This window comes from Melitaea cinxia, chromosome 12 (assembly GCF_905220565.1).
Source record: "Melitaea cinxia chromosome 12, ilMelCinx1.1, whole genome shotgun sequence".
In the NCBI taxonomy this organism is placed as follows: domain Eukaryota; kingdom Metazoa; phylum Arthropoda; class Insecta; order Lepidoptera; family Nymphalidae; genus Melitaea; species Melitaea cinxia.
Genome location: NC_059405.1, coordinates 11603162 through 11622255, shown reverse-complemented (window position 1 = coordinate 11622255; position 19094 = coordinate 11603162). Strand labels below are relative to the sequence as shown.

The 19094-nt window shown below is 32.5% G+C and overlaps 1 protein-coding gene across 1 annotated transcript in view; it reads right to left on the bottom strand.

The window, feature by feature from the left end:
- The window catches only part of LOC123658247 (actin cytoskeleton-regulatory complex protein PAN1-like), a 126113-nt gene extending 116330 nt beyond the window's left edge, over positions 1-9783 (bottom strand). Inside the window, exons 1-2 of the mRNA XM_045593687.1 lie at positions 9715-9783; positions 5022-5171 (exon numbers count right to left, since the gene is read on the bottom strand). Coding sequence (XP_045449643.1) covers positions 5022-5171; positions 9715-9783 — 219 coding nt within the window. The remainder of the gene's footprint in view (positions 1-5021; positions 5172-9714) is intronic.
- Between the last annotated feature and the right edge of the window lie 9311 nt (positions 9784-19094).

The window sequence follows — 19094 nt, the reverse complement described above, 5'->3', positions numbered from 1 at the left end:
TATTTATCACAAAAACAAAATAACAATTTCAAACTATTAAAATCAAAACGAAAAAATTTAATTACTATTTTAACATTAAATTGAAAAGGCCAACGTATGAAGATGTGCTAGGAAATTTCTTGTATCCTTAATAAGTATGACTTTTAATTTTATTTTCTACATTTTTCACATAAGTAAGTATATTTATTGTCTTTATGATGATATTATTAGAAATACTAGAACAAAAACTTTAGATTAACATAGTAAAATTATTTTAAATGAGTTCTGAAAATCCTACTTATTGTTAGTATTGTTGTGGTTTTTGTATGTTTAAAATTATTTTTATTCAGATAGACAGGTTCACACCTGTACAATTTTTTCAAATTATTAAAATAAATTTATAGACTTGTCATTGAGACCTTTCCTGTTAATTCAATTTATTTCTAAAATTAAAAGGTGGATGGATGGTTTCTATGATAACATGAACCTACATACACGAAAATATGTTTTATTCGCAAAAGATACATTTATTACTATTTCAACATGATAAACATAATTCCTGTCAAAATTATTTCAACTAACAATTCGTATATTGAAAATAATAGTAATAATGACTAGCCCGTTGGCGCAGTTTGTAGTGACCCTGCCTTCTGCTCCGGGGGGTTGTGGGTTCGATTCCTACCCCGAGTCTAAGTGTAATATATATATTTATTTATATATGTATTATTTATAATTATATTTATCTAAAAAAATATATGTAGCTATACCAGTCAACTGTTACCTATAACAACAAGCATTAAGTTAATTACTTTAGGAACAGACGACCGTGTACACTTTGAGTAAATACATAAAACAATAAAATATTTAGATAAGCAGTGTAAAATTCATAGCACGTTCACGAATGCTGTTTATAATTCGATGCGGTTAACTTTGAATAACAACTATAGAATCACCTTCGAAAGACCCTTTGCCTCCTACATAAGCGATAAGAATACGTGTTTAATATTGTTTTTGGTTTTATAAAATTCGAAAAATCAACTTAATTTATTTCTCACTTTAGATCATATAAATAAATCGATAATATTCAACAGACGAAATAAATGAAATAAATAATAATAATAGTGACATTTCATTTTACATAAACATTAAAATCTTTTAGGTCGCATTGGCGCGGCGGTCACAGCACTGTCAGTTGCGCCAGCGCGCTGGTGCAGCGGTCGCGGATTTGATCCCGCACATAATAAACATTTGTATTGGCCATATAGATGTTTATCGTGGTCTGGGTGTCTGTGCTTGTGTGGTCTTTGTGTTTCCGGATTCCCGTCACAGGAGAAAATCCTACTAGGGCCGTAGAGTGTGAAGCGTCTATTTAATCTGATTAAAAGAAAGCAGAATTGTTTGTTGTCTGTAGCTATATCATTTGCACGTACTGCTTCTAGTTTAATAGTTCATACATCATTAGAAAAGTATATTTTACTACAAGTCAAACAGCACAGTCAAACATTCGCTGTATTGTATAAATTATTCATTAAAATTTTTTTTTGAAAATAATGTTCCATTGGGCAGTTGTAGGTACCTACTCATTTCTACAGTAAAATGCATTAAATAAAAATTGAGTTACAATTGCGTTTCAAATGTTTCAGTTTGAAGACTTGTTGTTGAATGGCGTTGCTAAAATAGGATTATCCGTCCAATCAATTTGCTTTTGAATCAGTGCCTTTTTTTTTAAATATATTTCTAGGTCGGCAAACAAGCGTACGGCCTCACCTGATGGTAAGCGATTACCGTAGCTTATATACGTCTGCAACACCAGAAGCATCGCAAGGGCGTTGCCGAGCCTATCACCAATTCCCCCCAGGAGCTCTGGTCACCTTACTCACCAACAGAAACACAGCTTGATCACAGCTAAATAACACTGCTTGAAAACAGTGTTATTTAGCTGTGATCTTCTAAGGTACGAGTAGATACTACCCCAGTCGAGCTGCTCCATATTTTGAGCAGGAAATTTCGATGTATAGTTATTACATTTAATTTTATCTAAATCAACATTTTAACGAGACTACTATTTACTGATATACGTACGTATATAAGAAACTAGAAAGTGAACTATGTTTGTACGTAATGTTTATTTATATTGTCTCGGGGTTGGTTGTGCCAAGTCCTTAGCTCCTGTACATTCCTCTGACAAATAAACGTATAGTAAGTATGGCATCATCAACACAATTTTATACCATGTTTATACATATATACCTATGTATATTTGTAAACATATGAGTACCTGGACAATCTTACTAACGATAAGAAATATTAATTTTAGGTTAAATGACTAGATGATTACTATTTAACGAGCTTTGAAGCAATAATTGTTAAGTAATAATTAGTTATTTAAAAAAAACTTATCAGGCACTACATAGAGCCATCGTTGACATAATCTTTTCGCACAATCTCTTACAAATATATGTAACGAATACAATGTAGTATACAATATAATACACTGAATGTATGTCCTTTACATGCAACTAATTGCACTTACGCTTAAAACAGATTCGAATCTGAATGCTGCCTTAACTTACCTACAAGTACAACGAAGGTCGCGTAATTGAATTTAATTGACACAGTTAATTACCAACAATTTTAACTTTTAAATTACAAAACGTTTGCACGTGTTTTTAGAAAAACAAATCTTGTAAACAAAGGGAAAAACTGTTAATAGAGAACAATGCTGGAGTGCAAACAAACGTGACAGCCCAGAAAAAACAAAACTACTCATTAGTAATAATAATCTAACAAATACTTGTATCTAATCATGTATTCATACATAAATACGAAACATGATGCTCGAAAACGTGAATGGGATACAGTATAATTGTGTTTTCAAGCAAACGATGAAAAACCGACTTCAATTATATCGACAAGTAATACAACGTAGGTAGACGAAAAAATAGTCAAGTAAATACGCATTATCAAAGATTACTCCAAAAGTTATAATCAGATCTCGATAAAGTTTAAATGTGACCACATGATAAACATCGGCCTGCGATTAAATTAAAAATCATTAAAATCGGTCCACCCAGTAAAAAGTTTGCGGATTTTCGAAAGTTTCCCTCTATTTCTCTGGGATCCCATCATCAGATCCTGGTTTCCTTATCATGGTACCAAACTAGGGATATCTTCTTTCCAACAAAAAAAGAATTATTAATAGTATATATGTATATATATATGGTGAAATTGAGTAACCTGCTCCTTTTTTTGAAGTCGGTTAATGAAATAAGTAAAAGAATAGCGTAGTTTTTCAAAATAAATAGATTTTTTGGGTTACATTAAAAAGGACTGTGAAAATGCGAACAATACATTTGCTTTAAAATATATATAACATATGATAGTATTTTAAGTAAAATTAATTAGATTATTAATTGCATTCTTAAGTTTTATTTTCAACCAACTTTCAACCGAGTCTTATTTTCAAAGCACCAAAATACAAGAAGAAAAAGTGAGCAGTTCATTTTGGTGGATTTAAAAATACCATAATACAATTTGTGGATATATTCACAGTATCGTGATTAGATATATTAAGATTTTATTATCATTTCGATGGCTCCTAAGTATAGTGACTCAACTCTACTTTTAATAACTTTACAGGAAGTCGATAAGAAGAGTAGAGATTAATATCTTAAAAAATGAAATGATCGAAAATTGTTAGTTGACCCAGTATACGTAGGAGCCATCGATTTAATGTTCATGATGGAACGTTGCTCATAAAACATCATCTGTGGATGTTCTCAAATATCTGCAAGTCGTTAGTGTATAAAGGGCAAGAATAGGTCATGTTTTATCCGTATGGCAAGTCCGTCAGGCAAAAACAAGAATCTGGATTTATTAATACAATTAATTATCTGATTCAGAAAGCTTGTGTTTTTAATGACACTGAAACAGTAGTTTATGATATGTCTTACGGTTATTGGATTAAAATGATTTCGTGAGACCTCAAGAGGTGATAATAATTTGCGTGATGTTCCACTGCATAACTAAAATAATCAAATTAGAAGAATTAAATTAAAACCTATTCTTCATTTTCGTTGTTCCTTTAGAGTGACAGTTGACTTGGACTTGGATAATTAGGCTGTGTGGTTACGGCACTAAAGAATATAGCCACCCCCTCTTTTCCGGTGGGTGTCGTAAGAGGCGACTAAGGGATAACATAGTTCCACTACCACCTTGGAACTTAAAAAGCCGACCGATGGCGGGATAACCATCCAACTGCTGGCTTTGAAATATACAGGCCGAAGACGGGCAGCAGTTTCTTCAGTGCGACAAAGTCAGCCCTGCGGTTACCAACCCGCCTGCCCGGCGTAGTGACTATGGGCAAAACACACTAGTTCACCCTATTTTTGGCAGGAACTTGTGGAGGCCTATGTCCGGCAGTGGACTGCGATAGGCTGAAGTGAGTAACGTATTATGATATAACGACAAAAATAACTTAATATTAACAGCCTATTTCAACTTTTTAAAAGTATACTTAATAGCAATAAAAATTTAAAGCGGATTCAAACGCAAAATCCTGTACAGTATAAGTTTCGTGCGGTAGGTAGTGAGTTCATAAATGTAGCACCTGTGACATATATTAAGACATTAAATCTATCGAAATCTCGAAGCAGTAGATTCTGAGATTAGCGCGCTTAAATAAACAAACTCTTTTCAGCTTTTTTAGCCGGCATAAACAGAAAGACAGACAGACAGACAGACAAAAATTGTAAAAAATAGTATCTTGGTATATGTACCGTGTATATATATGTGCATTTAGTAAAAAACGGTTATTTTAGTATTACAAACAAACATTTCAATTTTATTTATTTGTGAAGATAAAACTGGCATAATTGAGGTCTAATTAAATGTAATACTACTAGTGCCATCTAGTTGACATCACAAGAAATTATTTGTTCTTGCATTTGAATGAGAAACATAGATGGCGCTCTTTAAAATAAATTGTTATTTAATATTGGGACTGTCGAAATATAAAACGTATTTAATAAGACAGGACTTACCAACGCAGGCCATTTGACTTCTAATTTTTCCAATGTTTTAGGAGCCCAAACTAAAGTCCTTTCAACTAAAAATACACGAAACGTCCTACGAGAATACACTGCAACCCATTCACGACGTTGCCAATCGACACCATCATATTCCACCAACACCTGTAACAATAATACGATGTTCATTAGAAATAATATTAGATAGACATTTTAAATTTTATTTTAAAATTAGTTTTTTGTTGTACTGGCCGCAATATTAATTTCGTAAATATGGACAGCGCCATCTAGTGTCTAATAGTAAAACTGCTTGGTTTTTTAAAAGTTTCAAAATACCTAACTCTTTCTTTTTCTCGTCACTAGAGGGCGGATATTTTTAAACTTTTTTTAAATTAAACAAAACGTAACGAAGTATGGAAAACTAAGTCCAACATATGCATAAATGTAATTAAATAAAAACGAAAATCACCAATGAATTATATTAGATACAACCAGAAATTAAGAAAAAAACGAGTTCGCTTTAGACCCCACGACTGATATAAAACTTCTTTACTTGCCCCTACAGTAATATACGGAACGTAACTAACTCTCTTTTGGTCACCAACCCGCCTGTCCAGCGTGGTGACTAGGGCAACACACATAAGTTCACGCCATTTTTGGCGCGAACTTGTGGAGGCCTATGTCCAGCAGTGGACTGCGATAGGCTGAAGTGATGAGTGAACTCTCTTTCTATCTTCACTATCTCACCTATATCTCCCTCTCAACTTCCGTTCGCCTTGCTCGATCACACTTTCCGTAACGCTCTCGTCACGCATTCATCAGCTTACTCCCTAAGTCATTCGTTCGTAAAGAAGTTTTACTACAAAAATATTTTAGTAAGACATAAAAAAACATTCAGAAAGAAAGAATTATAACAATATTAAGAATCGCATGATTGAATAAGGTAGGTAGCTAAACATTTATAATTACATAGCAATATCAAGCAGGACAATAACGCAGGTAACTAACTCTTGATGAATGTTCAAGATTGACCTCAATGCGGATGAAACCGACATGTTCAATGTCAAAACAAAATGAACACATAAATAACAAGTGTTATGTACGAAGATGAAAAACACTTATACACTACATAAGCGAAGTGTACATGACGTTACGAACAAAGCCTTATCAGTTAATACAATACTAAGTGCGTTTATTGCTATTAATTACAAACGAAAGACGAATATTATAATATTCAATTTTTACTGTGATTAACGAACTTCCAGACAATGCTTGATGTTTTTAAACGAAAATGAACTGTTTTTAAATTACGTTCTTTCAATAAGATTATTAATGTCCTTGTCAGATCTCGATTAAATTTAAATAGGGCCACATGACAACCACTACCTTTTGATCTTTTGATTAAAGAAAGATTCATCGAAATCCGTGCACCCAGTAAAAAGTTCTGAGGTAATATATTATATTAAATAATTGTGTTTGCTCGCAAACGAAAAAAAAACCGACTTCAATTTCATCGACAAGTAATACAACGTAGATCGACGAAAAAATAGTCAAGAAACTACGCGTTATCAAAGATTACTCAAAAAGTAGTTATCAGATCTCGATAAAATTTATATGTGACCACATGATAAATATCAGCTTTCGATTAAATTAAAAATTATCAAAATCGGTACACCCAGTAAAAAGTTATTGCGGACTTTTGAGAGTTTCCCTCCATTTCTCTGGGATCCCATCATCAGATCCTGGTTTCCTTATCATGGTATCAAACTAGGAATATCCCCTTTCCAACAAAAAAAGAATTATCAAAATCGGTACATCCAGTAGAAAGTTATGCGGTATAATACAACGTAGGTCGACGAAAAAAGCGTCAAGTAAAAACGCATTATTAGATATAACTCGAAAAGTAGTTGTTAGATCTCAAATAAATTTAAATGGGACCAATTGGCACACACCACCTTTCGATTAAAACAAAATTTGTCGAAATCGGTCTACCCGCTCAAAAGTTCTGATGTAACATACATAAAAAAAAAAAAAAAAAAAAAAATACAGTCGAATTGAGAACCTCCTCCTTTTGGAAGTCGGTTAAAAAATACAGTCGACTTAAGAACCACCTCCTTTTTTACGCGTCGGTTAAAAAGCTTACATTTGACTTACATTTTACTTTGTTTCCTTTGTATTACTTCATCAAGATTTAGTACATTCTTATCATGACTGACTAGAATCTAGATTTAGGTCACTGAGATTCATGTACTGTTACATAAAACCACTTTAAGAACGATATCAAGCTATCTGAATCCAAGTAGTTGTAAACTTGTAACTTTATGAGTTAAATTACATATTATGTACGTATAACAAGTTTTCTAACTCATACGATCTTCATATAGTAAAATAGTGTTTAAGTATTCTGTTATTAATTTTTAAAAAACAAAACTTTAAAAATACAAAACTTTAAGTATAGACTGATAGTTACGAGAGAAATTTGAAATAATAAGAAAGTCAATGAATACTTAAAAAATAAATAAAGTAATAAACATAATATCTCCAAAAAAAAGAATAGCATAATTTATGTACAAACACCACGCAACAACAGACTAGTTTGACGTGACCTTCCGACTCTTCCATATTAAAAACTAATTTGACAGTAAACATTATTTTAATATACGAGTATCATACTGATATTGTATGTGTATGTATTACTCTTATATTTATTTAATGTAAAGACAACGAAAAAAATTACGTACCAATTTAATACAAAATCCCGTGACCTTGCAGTTATTTACAAACACAACTATAACTAAATAACTCCATATTGGGAAGAACGTACTACTACGTTTTATATAAAAAAAAAACTCGTAATTCTGGCAGCTTAAGAGATAGCGTTAAATTATTATCTGTGAAAAACGAAAACTATGTCATCGTATGACTTATTTATTTAAATAAAAGTGCTGCATCGACCTCCCACGTTAATTATTTATTATCAACTACAACCTAACGAAGAGGTTTGGTTTTGCTGGCTCTTTTTTTTATATATGTATATATTGGAGAATTATGGCTACAACATATTGATCGACTAATTGAATATTTTAAATCAATAATAACTTTCCGAATAAATCTCGAATTTATTACTAATATATAAATGAGAGTTAGTTTATAAATTTAATCTGTCGTTTATATATCAATCCAATAAATAAATTAACAATTACAATGTATTGTAGTATAGGTTGTAATGACATTCTTATCATGTGAATAAATATTTATGCATTGTACTTAACACGTGCAATATATCGCTTTACTCGAGTTTATCGGTTATTGTACATTTACAAGAAACATCACTGTAATGTATTGTTTCTCTACTAGGTCAATTCTCTAGTTGAGATTGTAAGGTATTAATCTAAAAAGCTACCATGGTGGATACACATCTTACAATTTTTCTCGAGAAAATCGGGTTTCTTCGGTAGGTATGTTCCTCTTCACCGTCGAGCATGAGGTGAATTTTAAACACAACGGTTTCAGCTAAGGATAAATGGAACGTCTATCCACGTGTCCTATTCTCTATCTCCACTGACCCTACTGGGTAATCTCGGCGCTGTATTTTCAGAAATACTACACAAATAAATTGGGATAGCCTAGGGGGCATTGTCTTCACTTTCCCTAGAATAATTGTGCTTGCAGGCAAACGAAGAAAAACCGACTTCAATTATATCGACAAGTAATACAACGTAGGTAGACGAAAAAATAATCAAGTAAATACGCATTATCAAAGATTACTCCAACAGTTGTAATCAGATCTCGATTAAATTTAAATGTGACCTTGACATGATAAACATCGGCTTTCGATTACATTAAAAATCATCAAAATCGGTAAACCCAGTAAAAAGTTATGTGGATTTTCGAGAGTTTCCCTCGATTTATCTGGGAACCCATCATCAGATCCTGGTTTTCTTACCATGGTAACAAACTAGGGATATCTCCTTTCCAACAAAAAAATAATTATCAAAATCGAACATAAATAAAAAAAAAATATATATATACGGTCGAATTGAGTAATCTCCTTCTTTTTTTGAAGTCGATTAAAAAACCCATATATATTTTTAGCAAATGAATGAAGCCTAATGAATGTTATATTTTACGAACCTACGTATAAAACTGTAAAGGTATGGCACGTACGTATGTAGGTTAAACAGTTTGAAGGATTTTGATATGTTATGTATATGATTGATAATGAAAATAGTGTCCGTGACAAAACAAAAGGAGAAATGTTGTAAACATTTTATATAAAATAGGTATAGTAGGTACATGAGCCCAGTTCTTACGAATTTTCTAAGGTTTTTGATGATAGTACACGGCTTTTTGAAATATTAAAAGCCTTTTTTGAAAAATATAACAAAGAAAAAATACTACATAATAACTAATGCTCTCGTTCTCAAACAATCATCATCAATCACTTTTTCAAAAATTTACCCAATAGTATATAGATACATAATTCAAAATACTAAATTTCACTTTACCAACATATCTGACATAAATACATCTGCATACTATATATATGCATGTCAAATTATTACGATCCATGTTAGGAATGTAACCCATATTCATGAGAAGTTTCGTCTCGTCCCAGTTTCACTCGAAGCCCTACACTACAGGCGACCTTGTCATCGTATCTGTTACGTACACGTAATAACACGTATCTAAGCGATTATTTACTCACTCTGTACATGTATAGAACTGTGCTTACTAAACAGAATAGCGCGCGGCCGTTTGTTGGAAGGACTGCCATTTGTTGTGATTGCGGTCACACGACTTAATAAGGAAGGTAATCTTATTACATGGATTACATATTATGCTTTTGAGACCACGCCGTAAGAGGAAAATCGCAACAAACAGAATACTTAGAATAGTCATCTCGTGAAATAAGAAAAAATGGTCCTAGGTAAAAATATACCTACTAACTTGGGCATTTTATTAATAGAAAACAAAATCTTAAAATATATTAGGTACAACATTCATTCAGATTATACGACACGATCTAAGAATTTTCTGACGTGTGTAAGAAATGTAGCGGTTAACCTCAAAAAGATTAATATAGCATTTCTATTAGAAATTAAAAAATATAATATTTTTGAAAACAGTCTCGTAGATCCCGATCTATATAGATTATTAGTGTTCATAGACATATGTAAAGCATGTAGCACAACGTGTATATATATATATATATACAATAAAAAGAAATCTTTGTTGCTTAATCCGCTTACGCTGTTTTGATAGATAATACGTTAATATTACATAAATATTAGTCTTTAGCTGATTTGAAATAGTCCGTAGCACCTCTGGTGAGCAAGCCACAACATGGCATTTTCAATGGTGTGAAAGAATTATTATAATTTGGAAAATGATTTATGAGCCTTATTATTATTAATCATTGCATAATAATTATACTTATTAATAAAAAATACTACATCGTCAAGATCTAATTTTGCCCTTGTTAGTATTTTGTTTGGAGTTTTCGACGCACGGTTTAAAATATATGGAAATATTAACATAAAATGGGTTACGCCGCCACTGGGCGGGAAAAAATTTATACCCAGACGGTGGGACAGTGGGACGGGTCAGCTAGTTATTTATACACGTAGAAATAATACGTATCTAAACCAATATGTCCACAATACACTTAATATTAATTACCTACGATTCATTAAAATTGTATTATTCCCGTAACAAATTATGTGAATATATCTATATGAATGTCCACAATTTTCTTAATTTCGTTTATTAATCTTGATGACATATTTATTAAAATCATATAATTTAAGACGGTACACCGCATATAATTTATATTATTATCAGAGGCAAATTGTGCGGTGCAGATGTCGGTATGCTTCGAAAATAGAAATGAATTCAGAGGTGTTTGTAAGGCGACTGTGTATGCTATCGCACATTCAAGTGCAGTCAAGCCCACGCTTTCGGGGTGTTGCCAAACCCTTGACTGGCCAACGTTTATAAACAGACCGACTGCAATCGCTTACAATAAACTTATGATATTGAGCTTTATTCCTAACACTTCAATGCAATAACTGAAACATTTTGTGGAAAGGAAAGGATTGCTTGAGAGATGATACAAGTAAGAATCGAGTTTGTACTGAGTTTACGATTGACAGAGCGATCATAGGATAAAATCATACGTTTTATGTGACCCACAAAATATAGCATTACATTCTGAATTGATGGTAGCTTCGTATTAAGGAGAATTAGTTCATTGAAACGATAATAATTTTAGGTTAAACGATGATTTAAAAGTGATTTTGAAATCTATTTGAATAAAGTAAAGTTTGGATTTTTGTTATCAATGACTCTCTAAAAACTCGTACAAGTTATGAGTATTAAAAATGACAATAACAATGTATTTACATTTTTTTAAAACATATTTATTACTGGTATATAAAGTACAAAGATATTTTATTTTTATCTAAGCCGTTACTATTTCATGACATTATTTTATGTTTTTATAAACTTTAGAGACTATATTACTCGATAGATTTGATGTCTCTTGGGTTAGATGAAAATGTCAGTCAATTTATTTATGTTTACATTGAAATAAATAGTAATTATGTATTGTATCAGTACACAACGCAATAGCGATTTTGACAATGTCTTTCGTAATATCTTTTGAAATTATTTTCGTTCATATTATTCACTAACAATAGACCATAATTATATGAATTCTGTAACATTGCGTTCCATCAGATTTGAAGAACATCAATTGTATCTGTTAATTAAGAATTATCAGCTCATTAATTGATGTTAAATAATTATTATTAATTGTTGTCAAAATAAAGGTTAAATCTAGCGTACGTTCTAAGAAGTATATAATTATGTTTTACGAAGTATATATTTTAGTGTTGTCTAGTAAGTAGTACCTTTTGATTTTGTGCGTAGTTTAATTTAAACGCGTTTTAACATTGTTACATCAAGATGTGCGGTAGTCGTTTGAAGACAAGTTTCGAAAAGAAATACACTTAAGTAAGGAATATTATTTTACTTTTGAAGTTTTTAGTTTCATATTTTTCATCATATTTGTATAACTATACTTAATTTAATAAATAAATACCTCTGTCCCGCTTTACCAATGTAGCGATCGTTAATCATTTGTGTCATTGGGAAATTATTCGTCAATGCAAGTAATGCATGTGTATTAACTGTTTCACATAACTTATAATTACATTTTCCATACCACGGGCTTGTTATCCTACTAAAAATTAAAATGTGCTAGTTTATTATTTCTCAAATAACAGCTCAATAACAGTACAATTTGAATTAATTTATTGTTAAAGTGTAACATTGATGTTATATTATATATACCTGGAAAACGTTCAGTGCTAAAACTGAGACCAGATGGCAGTTATCAAGAACATTGCTAACAACAAAATGCTAAGCGTGTTCCGTTATTTATTTGTTTAGCAGCTACTTCTTTACCGGTGCGCGGGAAACACGTTCTAATAATAGAAACGGTAAGTACTTAGTCAAGGTTGTGAAACTAGGTTACTGCGAATGATTATAAGACACTGCCAGACAACGTCTATCTTGTAAAGTTATAAAACTTTCTTGAAACCAAATTATTCCAATTAAAAAAATATTACAACATATCTACTATGTACGTACATCTTACGTGCGTTGTTTAATTCATTGTGTTTATTACTTTATTCATCATCATCATCACTACAGCCTATTGCAGTCCACTGCTAGACATAGGCCTCCACAAGTTCGAGCCAATAATAGCGTAAACTTATGTGTGTTGCCCATAGTCACCACGCAGGGCAGGCGGGTTGGTGACCGCAGGGCTGGCTGGCTTTTTCGCACCGAAGACGCTGCTGCTCGTCTTCGGCCTGTGTATTTTAAAGCCAGCAGTCGGATGGATATCCCGCCATCGGTCGACTTTATAAGTTCCAAGGTGGTAGTGGAACTGTGTATCCCTTAGTCGCCTCTTACGACACCCACGGAAAGAGAGGTGGTGGCTATATTCTTTAATGCCGTAGCCACACAGTTTACTTTATTAGAATACAATATTTTTGAATAGAAATATATATACATATATATTTGACGCTTCAGCCTGTAATATCCCACGGCTGGGCATAGGCCTCTTTCCCCATGTAGAAGGATCAGAGCTTAATCCGCCACGCTGCTCCAATGCGGGTTGGCGGATATATTCCCTACTATGAGTAACGATCGCTATCAGGTGTACATGATAACAACCGGGACCGACGGCTTATCGTGCTCTCCGAGGCTTGGTGGGGACACCCACAAGGACTGCATAAACACCCAGACCACCGCAAACATCTGTATGACCAATACAAATGTTTGTCATGTGCGGGGATCGAACCCGCAACCGCCAAGCGCAACAGCCACAAACCAGTGCTGTGACCGTTGCGCCAACGCGTTGTCTAATAGTTATATGTATATACATAATTAATTAAGATCCGTCATTAAAAGAAGTTCATAATTATGTTTGCCAAAGATTGATTCTTTAACTCTTTACACATTATTTAAATAAAAAGTTGTTCTTTTTAAATACGTGTATATCAACTTGATATTTATTTTAATGAGATATTATTTAATAAATAATCCATAATTACTATTTACTAAAGGAAACAGTACGCATTAGTAAAATAATCCAAAATTAATTTTGTTGTTGAAAAGAGTTAAGCAATCCTCGCTTAAATTCTCGATAAAAGAGTATCTTTAACATATTTCTGTGTATTTATTTGACCAATAATAATCTGTTTTATTACAAAATACACACAAATAACAGAACTTGGTAATAGATTTGATATTTTAAAATTACCAAATGATTCACTAAATACACTATCATCGTTCAACTAAAATTGTATATATCGTTATATAACATTAAAACATCGTCAAAGGTTACTTATCAAAAAGTGAAAGTTGAAAGTAAATGTATCATGGATGTATATAATTTACTTTTTAAATAAGAGAAAGTTCCACAATAGATATTAGACCCAGTTATAAGTTAAACATTTTAATATAATCAGTGAATTTAAGTATAAACTTATATAATTAAGTGTAATTTTATAACTATAAAATTAATACAAATTTTTTCCCGCCTAAATCCTATAAACATTCGAATGACAGCTCCAAATGAGCGCGCCCCACACATTTCCCGACGGGTTCAGTGGGTCAATGAACGCAACAAGCGACTCGGACCTGTCGCACGATCTGTTGCAAAACACTGTCGTACCAACCTTGCGCCTTAGTATCTCCGCTCCGTCGTACACTTTTACTAACAATGAAAAATTACTAGGTATTTAGCTTAACGTAATTCAAAAATATATGTTTGTCGTTTAATTACAATTTCATACAATAGGCATAAATTGCAAAGTACTTTAAAAGGTTCTATTTGTTTTGAGCGTTTTAATAAAGATTGTCCGTTTGAATTTATGTTGGTTTCGAATATTTCATCAAGTTTTAAATACTTATAGAGAATTTTGTGCTATCGTTTATTTGATACTAAGAATACGAACAGTATTTTGTCTTTTTGAAAAGAATTCCGTACAACATCATTAAAAATGCACGAAGCAACTCTTTTTACATTCATAGACGTTAAAGCAAACATAAGGGTAGTTCCCCTTCCATTTCTAAAGTGCTTACTTTTTTTTTTGCTACAATAAAGCGCTTTTGAAGAATATCATACCTTACATATTTAAAAAATGATTTTCGAATTGTAATGTCTATAGCATATTATATGTCTCTCTCAAAAATAGGATTAAAAATGAGACTATCCGCGAGAGAACGAAAGTAACCGACATAGCCCACAGAATTAGCAAGTTGAAGTGGCAGTGGGCTGGCCATCTGTGTCGCAGGACCGATGGTCGTCAGAGCAGAAGGGTCCTGGAGTGGAGACCGCGTCTTGGCAAACGCAGTGTGGAACGTCCTCCGGCCCGTTGGCCCGAGGATTGCGGAAAACCGGGATGTTTGACGCGAACTTGGGGAGGCCTATGTCCAGCTGTGGACTGCAATAGGCTGAGCTGACTGACTGCTGCGCTGATAGCATATTATGTAATAAAATTGTAATTAATTTTAAATATGAAAACTAAAAATCTAACCTGAAAAAGACCTGGAACTATAACTTAAAATTTGGTAAATGTTTCAGTTTGATACACTATCTAAAAAAGTTGTTAATAAATTTAAGTTTTATAAACTCTTGACATAATATATATATATATATATCTTTCAATAAATTAAATTTGATTATAATTCTATTTTGAAGTAATAAATTATGATTGATTGATTAGCTATAAAAGCGTGTTTTTTTTTAAAGTATAATTTATGATACAACTGGGTCGGCAAACAAGTGTACGGCTCACCTGATAGTAAGCGATTACCGTAGCCTATAGAATATACGCTTAGGCTTATAAAACTAGAAGCATCGCTAGCGCGATTCCGACCCTACCCTCAATCCCCCTTGGAGCTCTGGTCACCTCAACACAGGAATACAAAACTGCTTGGAAGTAGTATTATTTAGCTATGATCTTCTGTAAGATCGAGGTACCTATATTAATAAGATAAATTTTGCTTGTTATAAATGATTATGTTCGCACTTATTTATATTTTGTAAAATAATAAAGAAAAGTAAAACCACAAACAAGTTTTCAGAAAATCTTTTCATCAATTTATAGTTATTTTAATGACTCCGAATGTTTCATTAATTAACAATTAAAGGCATAAAACTTCAATATAAATACTTTAATTAAGCATTCAAAATGAATTCTCAGTCAATACCATAGTAAATTGAGTAAGGTTACAGTTATTTTTATGAACTAAATTCAAAACAAATTAACTTAATATGTGCCTGCTTATACCACAATAACTCATTTACGAATAAGTGAGCAAAACACATTTTTTTTAAATAATATGTCTAGGTGAGCTCATTAAATAAATGACCACGATTCAAAACCTGTTATACCTTTATATATAGTTATACCTGTATATATACTATACAATTTCCTTTGTGTGTGTGACACCCTGAAGTTAGCTAGCCAATGGAGTATAAAAATCTTACGTGTGTACATAAGTACACATACACTTTTATTGGACTGCGTCGAGCATAATATTTTAATTTGAGGTTCTACAAGAGTAGGGATTCTATCTTTTTAACCATACCAGATCAGCAGATATCAGCATAACGATAATCACTAAACGACGCAAGATTATATCATCACATATGACAGATAGTTCGATGTTCTTTCTCACGATATTTACGATAAGACTGAATCAGCATTCTAAGAGTTTAGCTTGGATTAATAAACACAAACCAACCGTATCACCGTTGATTACTCGACTAGCTGCGAGGTCACGGTTGTACCGCCTCGCATCAAGCGCTCCGGACATACGTAACCGACGCAACGTGACACCGCGACACGTTCATTGAGTAACTCATTAAAATATCGAATAGTTTTTTACTAACGGCCTGTTTCACCATTTGCTGATAAGGTAATCTGACGTAGTCTAAGTACTTTTATGGTGTATTTTTCTTTTTAACCATCAAACTCCACTTTATCTGTCAGGTATTTCTATTCGTAATACCCAACAGTTGCAGTTTAATGGTTAAGGAAAAACTGGGTTTAAGGCTTGTTTTGTTTCATACTTATAATGGAAGCTGCTATGTATCAGTAGCTTATGTTCAAGATAAACTTCATCAGCAACAAAAACTCACACAGTACTAACAAGTATAAATAATTTTAACTGGTTGTTCCGCTGGCGGTCGCGTGTTCGATCCCCGCTTACTATAGATATTTGTATTGGCCATATAGATGTTTGTCGTGGTCTGGATGTTTGTGCTTGTGTATTGTGTGTGTTTCCGGACCACCACACAGGAGAAAATCCTACTGTGGGCCGTTGAGTGTGAAGCGTTTATAGCAGTATTATAACAGTGACTATTGCCTATTAGTGATATCGTTAGGTATAGAGTTTTAAATAACTGTTTATGATTATCATCTAATATTAATATCTTATCATTTTTATCTTATGTGATGAAAATGTAAAGGTTGTCTCGCACAAATTTACTACAGTGAAAATAGATTCTATTATAAGCTTTTTGATGTCGCTCATAAAGCGTCCAGTTTCGATAAGATCCCATCTAGTGAGATGGGGGACATCGAAATGACAAATTGCGCGACTGAAGTCATCGATCAATTCAACATAAATAATTTTATTATTATAGTCAGTTAGTTTTTGATGGTAATATTCAACAAAATTAATTTTAGCAATGTCTTTTTAGTCGAGAAAACTAAAATGATTTTTAATAAAAATATTAATAAGGACGGAACATAGTAAGCATTTTCGAATTCACGTACTAATAGTAAGTATATCAAACATGTAATTATTAAAAAAAAAAACTACTAAGTATAACCTAATCAACCTAAAATTTTTAAACAACTAAAATATTTAACCATGCTGTAATACAGTTTTATTAAGAACTTTGAAGTAAGATTTTCGTGAAAATTTGATTATAATTGAAGTTCATCACGAACTTTAAAAAAGGAAAAAATACTGGCACCGAATATGGGATAAAATATTTCCAATTTCAAATATTATTTTTATTTAATACCATGAATTAATTTTACTTAAAAAAAAATCTACTCTCATATTAATCAATTATCTGTGATAATCTGTGATATAATATATCCCTGTTAACTTCTAGATTTTCAAGCGATCACTCGATATGGCTGAAGTTTTCTATTAGAGAGACATACCTAACACACACCTGAAGAATCACTGTCGAATGTCTAGTATTTTTATTTAAATTCGGTGGCGAAAAAGAGAAGTCGAAGTGATGTATGTACCATTCCAATGGTGATCCTGGTATACAACAATACATGCTCCCGAGTAGAAAAAAGGTCAGGCTCAACCAGATCATGTATCTGGACCGGATCAGGATAGGATAAGGTACGCCTGATCCGGCAAGCTCTATCAGGACCAGGTCCGGTCCAGACAAGGATAGCCTGATATAAAATATAATCAAGTATGGTAAGGCATAGTGGATCAGGACCAGGTCCGGTCCAGACAAGGATAGCCTGATGTAAAATCTTACCAAGTATGGTAAGGCATACTTGAATCAGGACCAGGTCCGGTCCAGACAAGGCTAGCCTGGTGTAAAATCTTACCAAGTATGGTAAGGCATACTGGATCAGGACCTGGTCCGGTCCAGATCAGGATGGCCTGAAAGAAATGACGCGAACTGAGCCTGAATCGCGCTATTAATGTTTTTAAGCGCACTTAGTATATATACAGTTATCAGGACAATCTAGCAGGGAGTCCATTTCTACACAGTAGAGCAGTCGTAAGTAATAGGAAATAGTAGTAAGTAGTTAATCATTAGAAGTTAATAAATAAAATTTAATTAATAATAATAATTAATTAATAACATAAAAATAATTAATATTTAAAGTAAAAACATAAATAAATAAAAATAATACATTGGAAAAAATAAACGGAAATAAATATTATAATAATTATGTTAATACATATTTATATCAATTCGCTTTTTTTTTGTTAAACAATTTTCTCAAAAATATACATTCGTGTTTTTAACCGACTTCCAAAAAAGGAGGAGGTTCTCAATTCGACTGTATTTTTTTTTTTTTTTATGTATGTTACATCAGAACTTTTGACTGGGTGGAGCGATTTCGACAAATTTTCTTTTAATCGAAAGGTGGTGTGTGCCAATTGGTCCCATTTAAATTTATTTGAGATCTAACAACTACTTTTCGAGCTATATCTAATAATGCGTTTTTACTTGACGCTTTTTTCGTCGACCTGCGTTGTATTATACCGCATAACTTTCTACTGGATGTACTGATTTTGATAATTCTTTTTTTGTTGGAAAGGAAATATCCCAAGTTTAGTACCATGATAAGGAAACCAGGATCTGATGATGGAATCCTAGAGAAATCGAGGGAAACTCCTGAAAATCCGCAATAACTTTTTACTAGGTGTACCGATTTTGATAATTCTTTTTTTGTTGGAAAGAAGATATCCCTAGTTTAGTACCATGATAAAGAAACCAGGATCTGATGA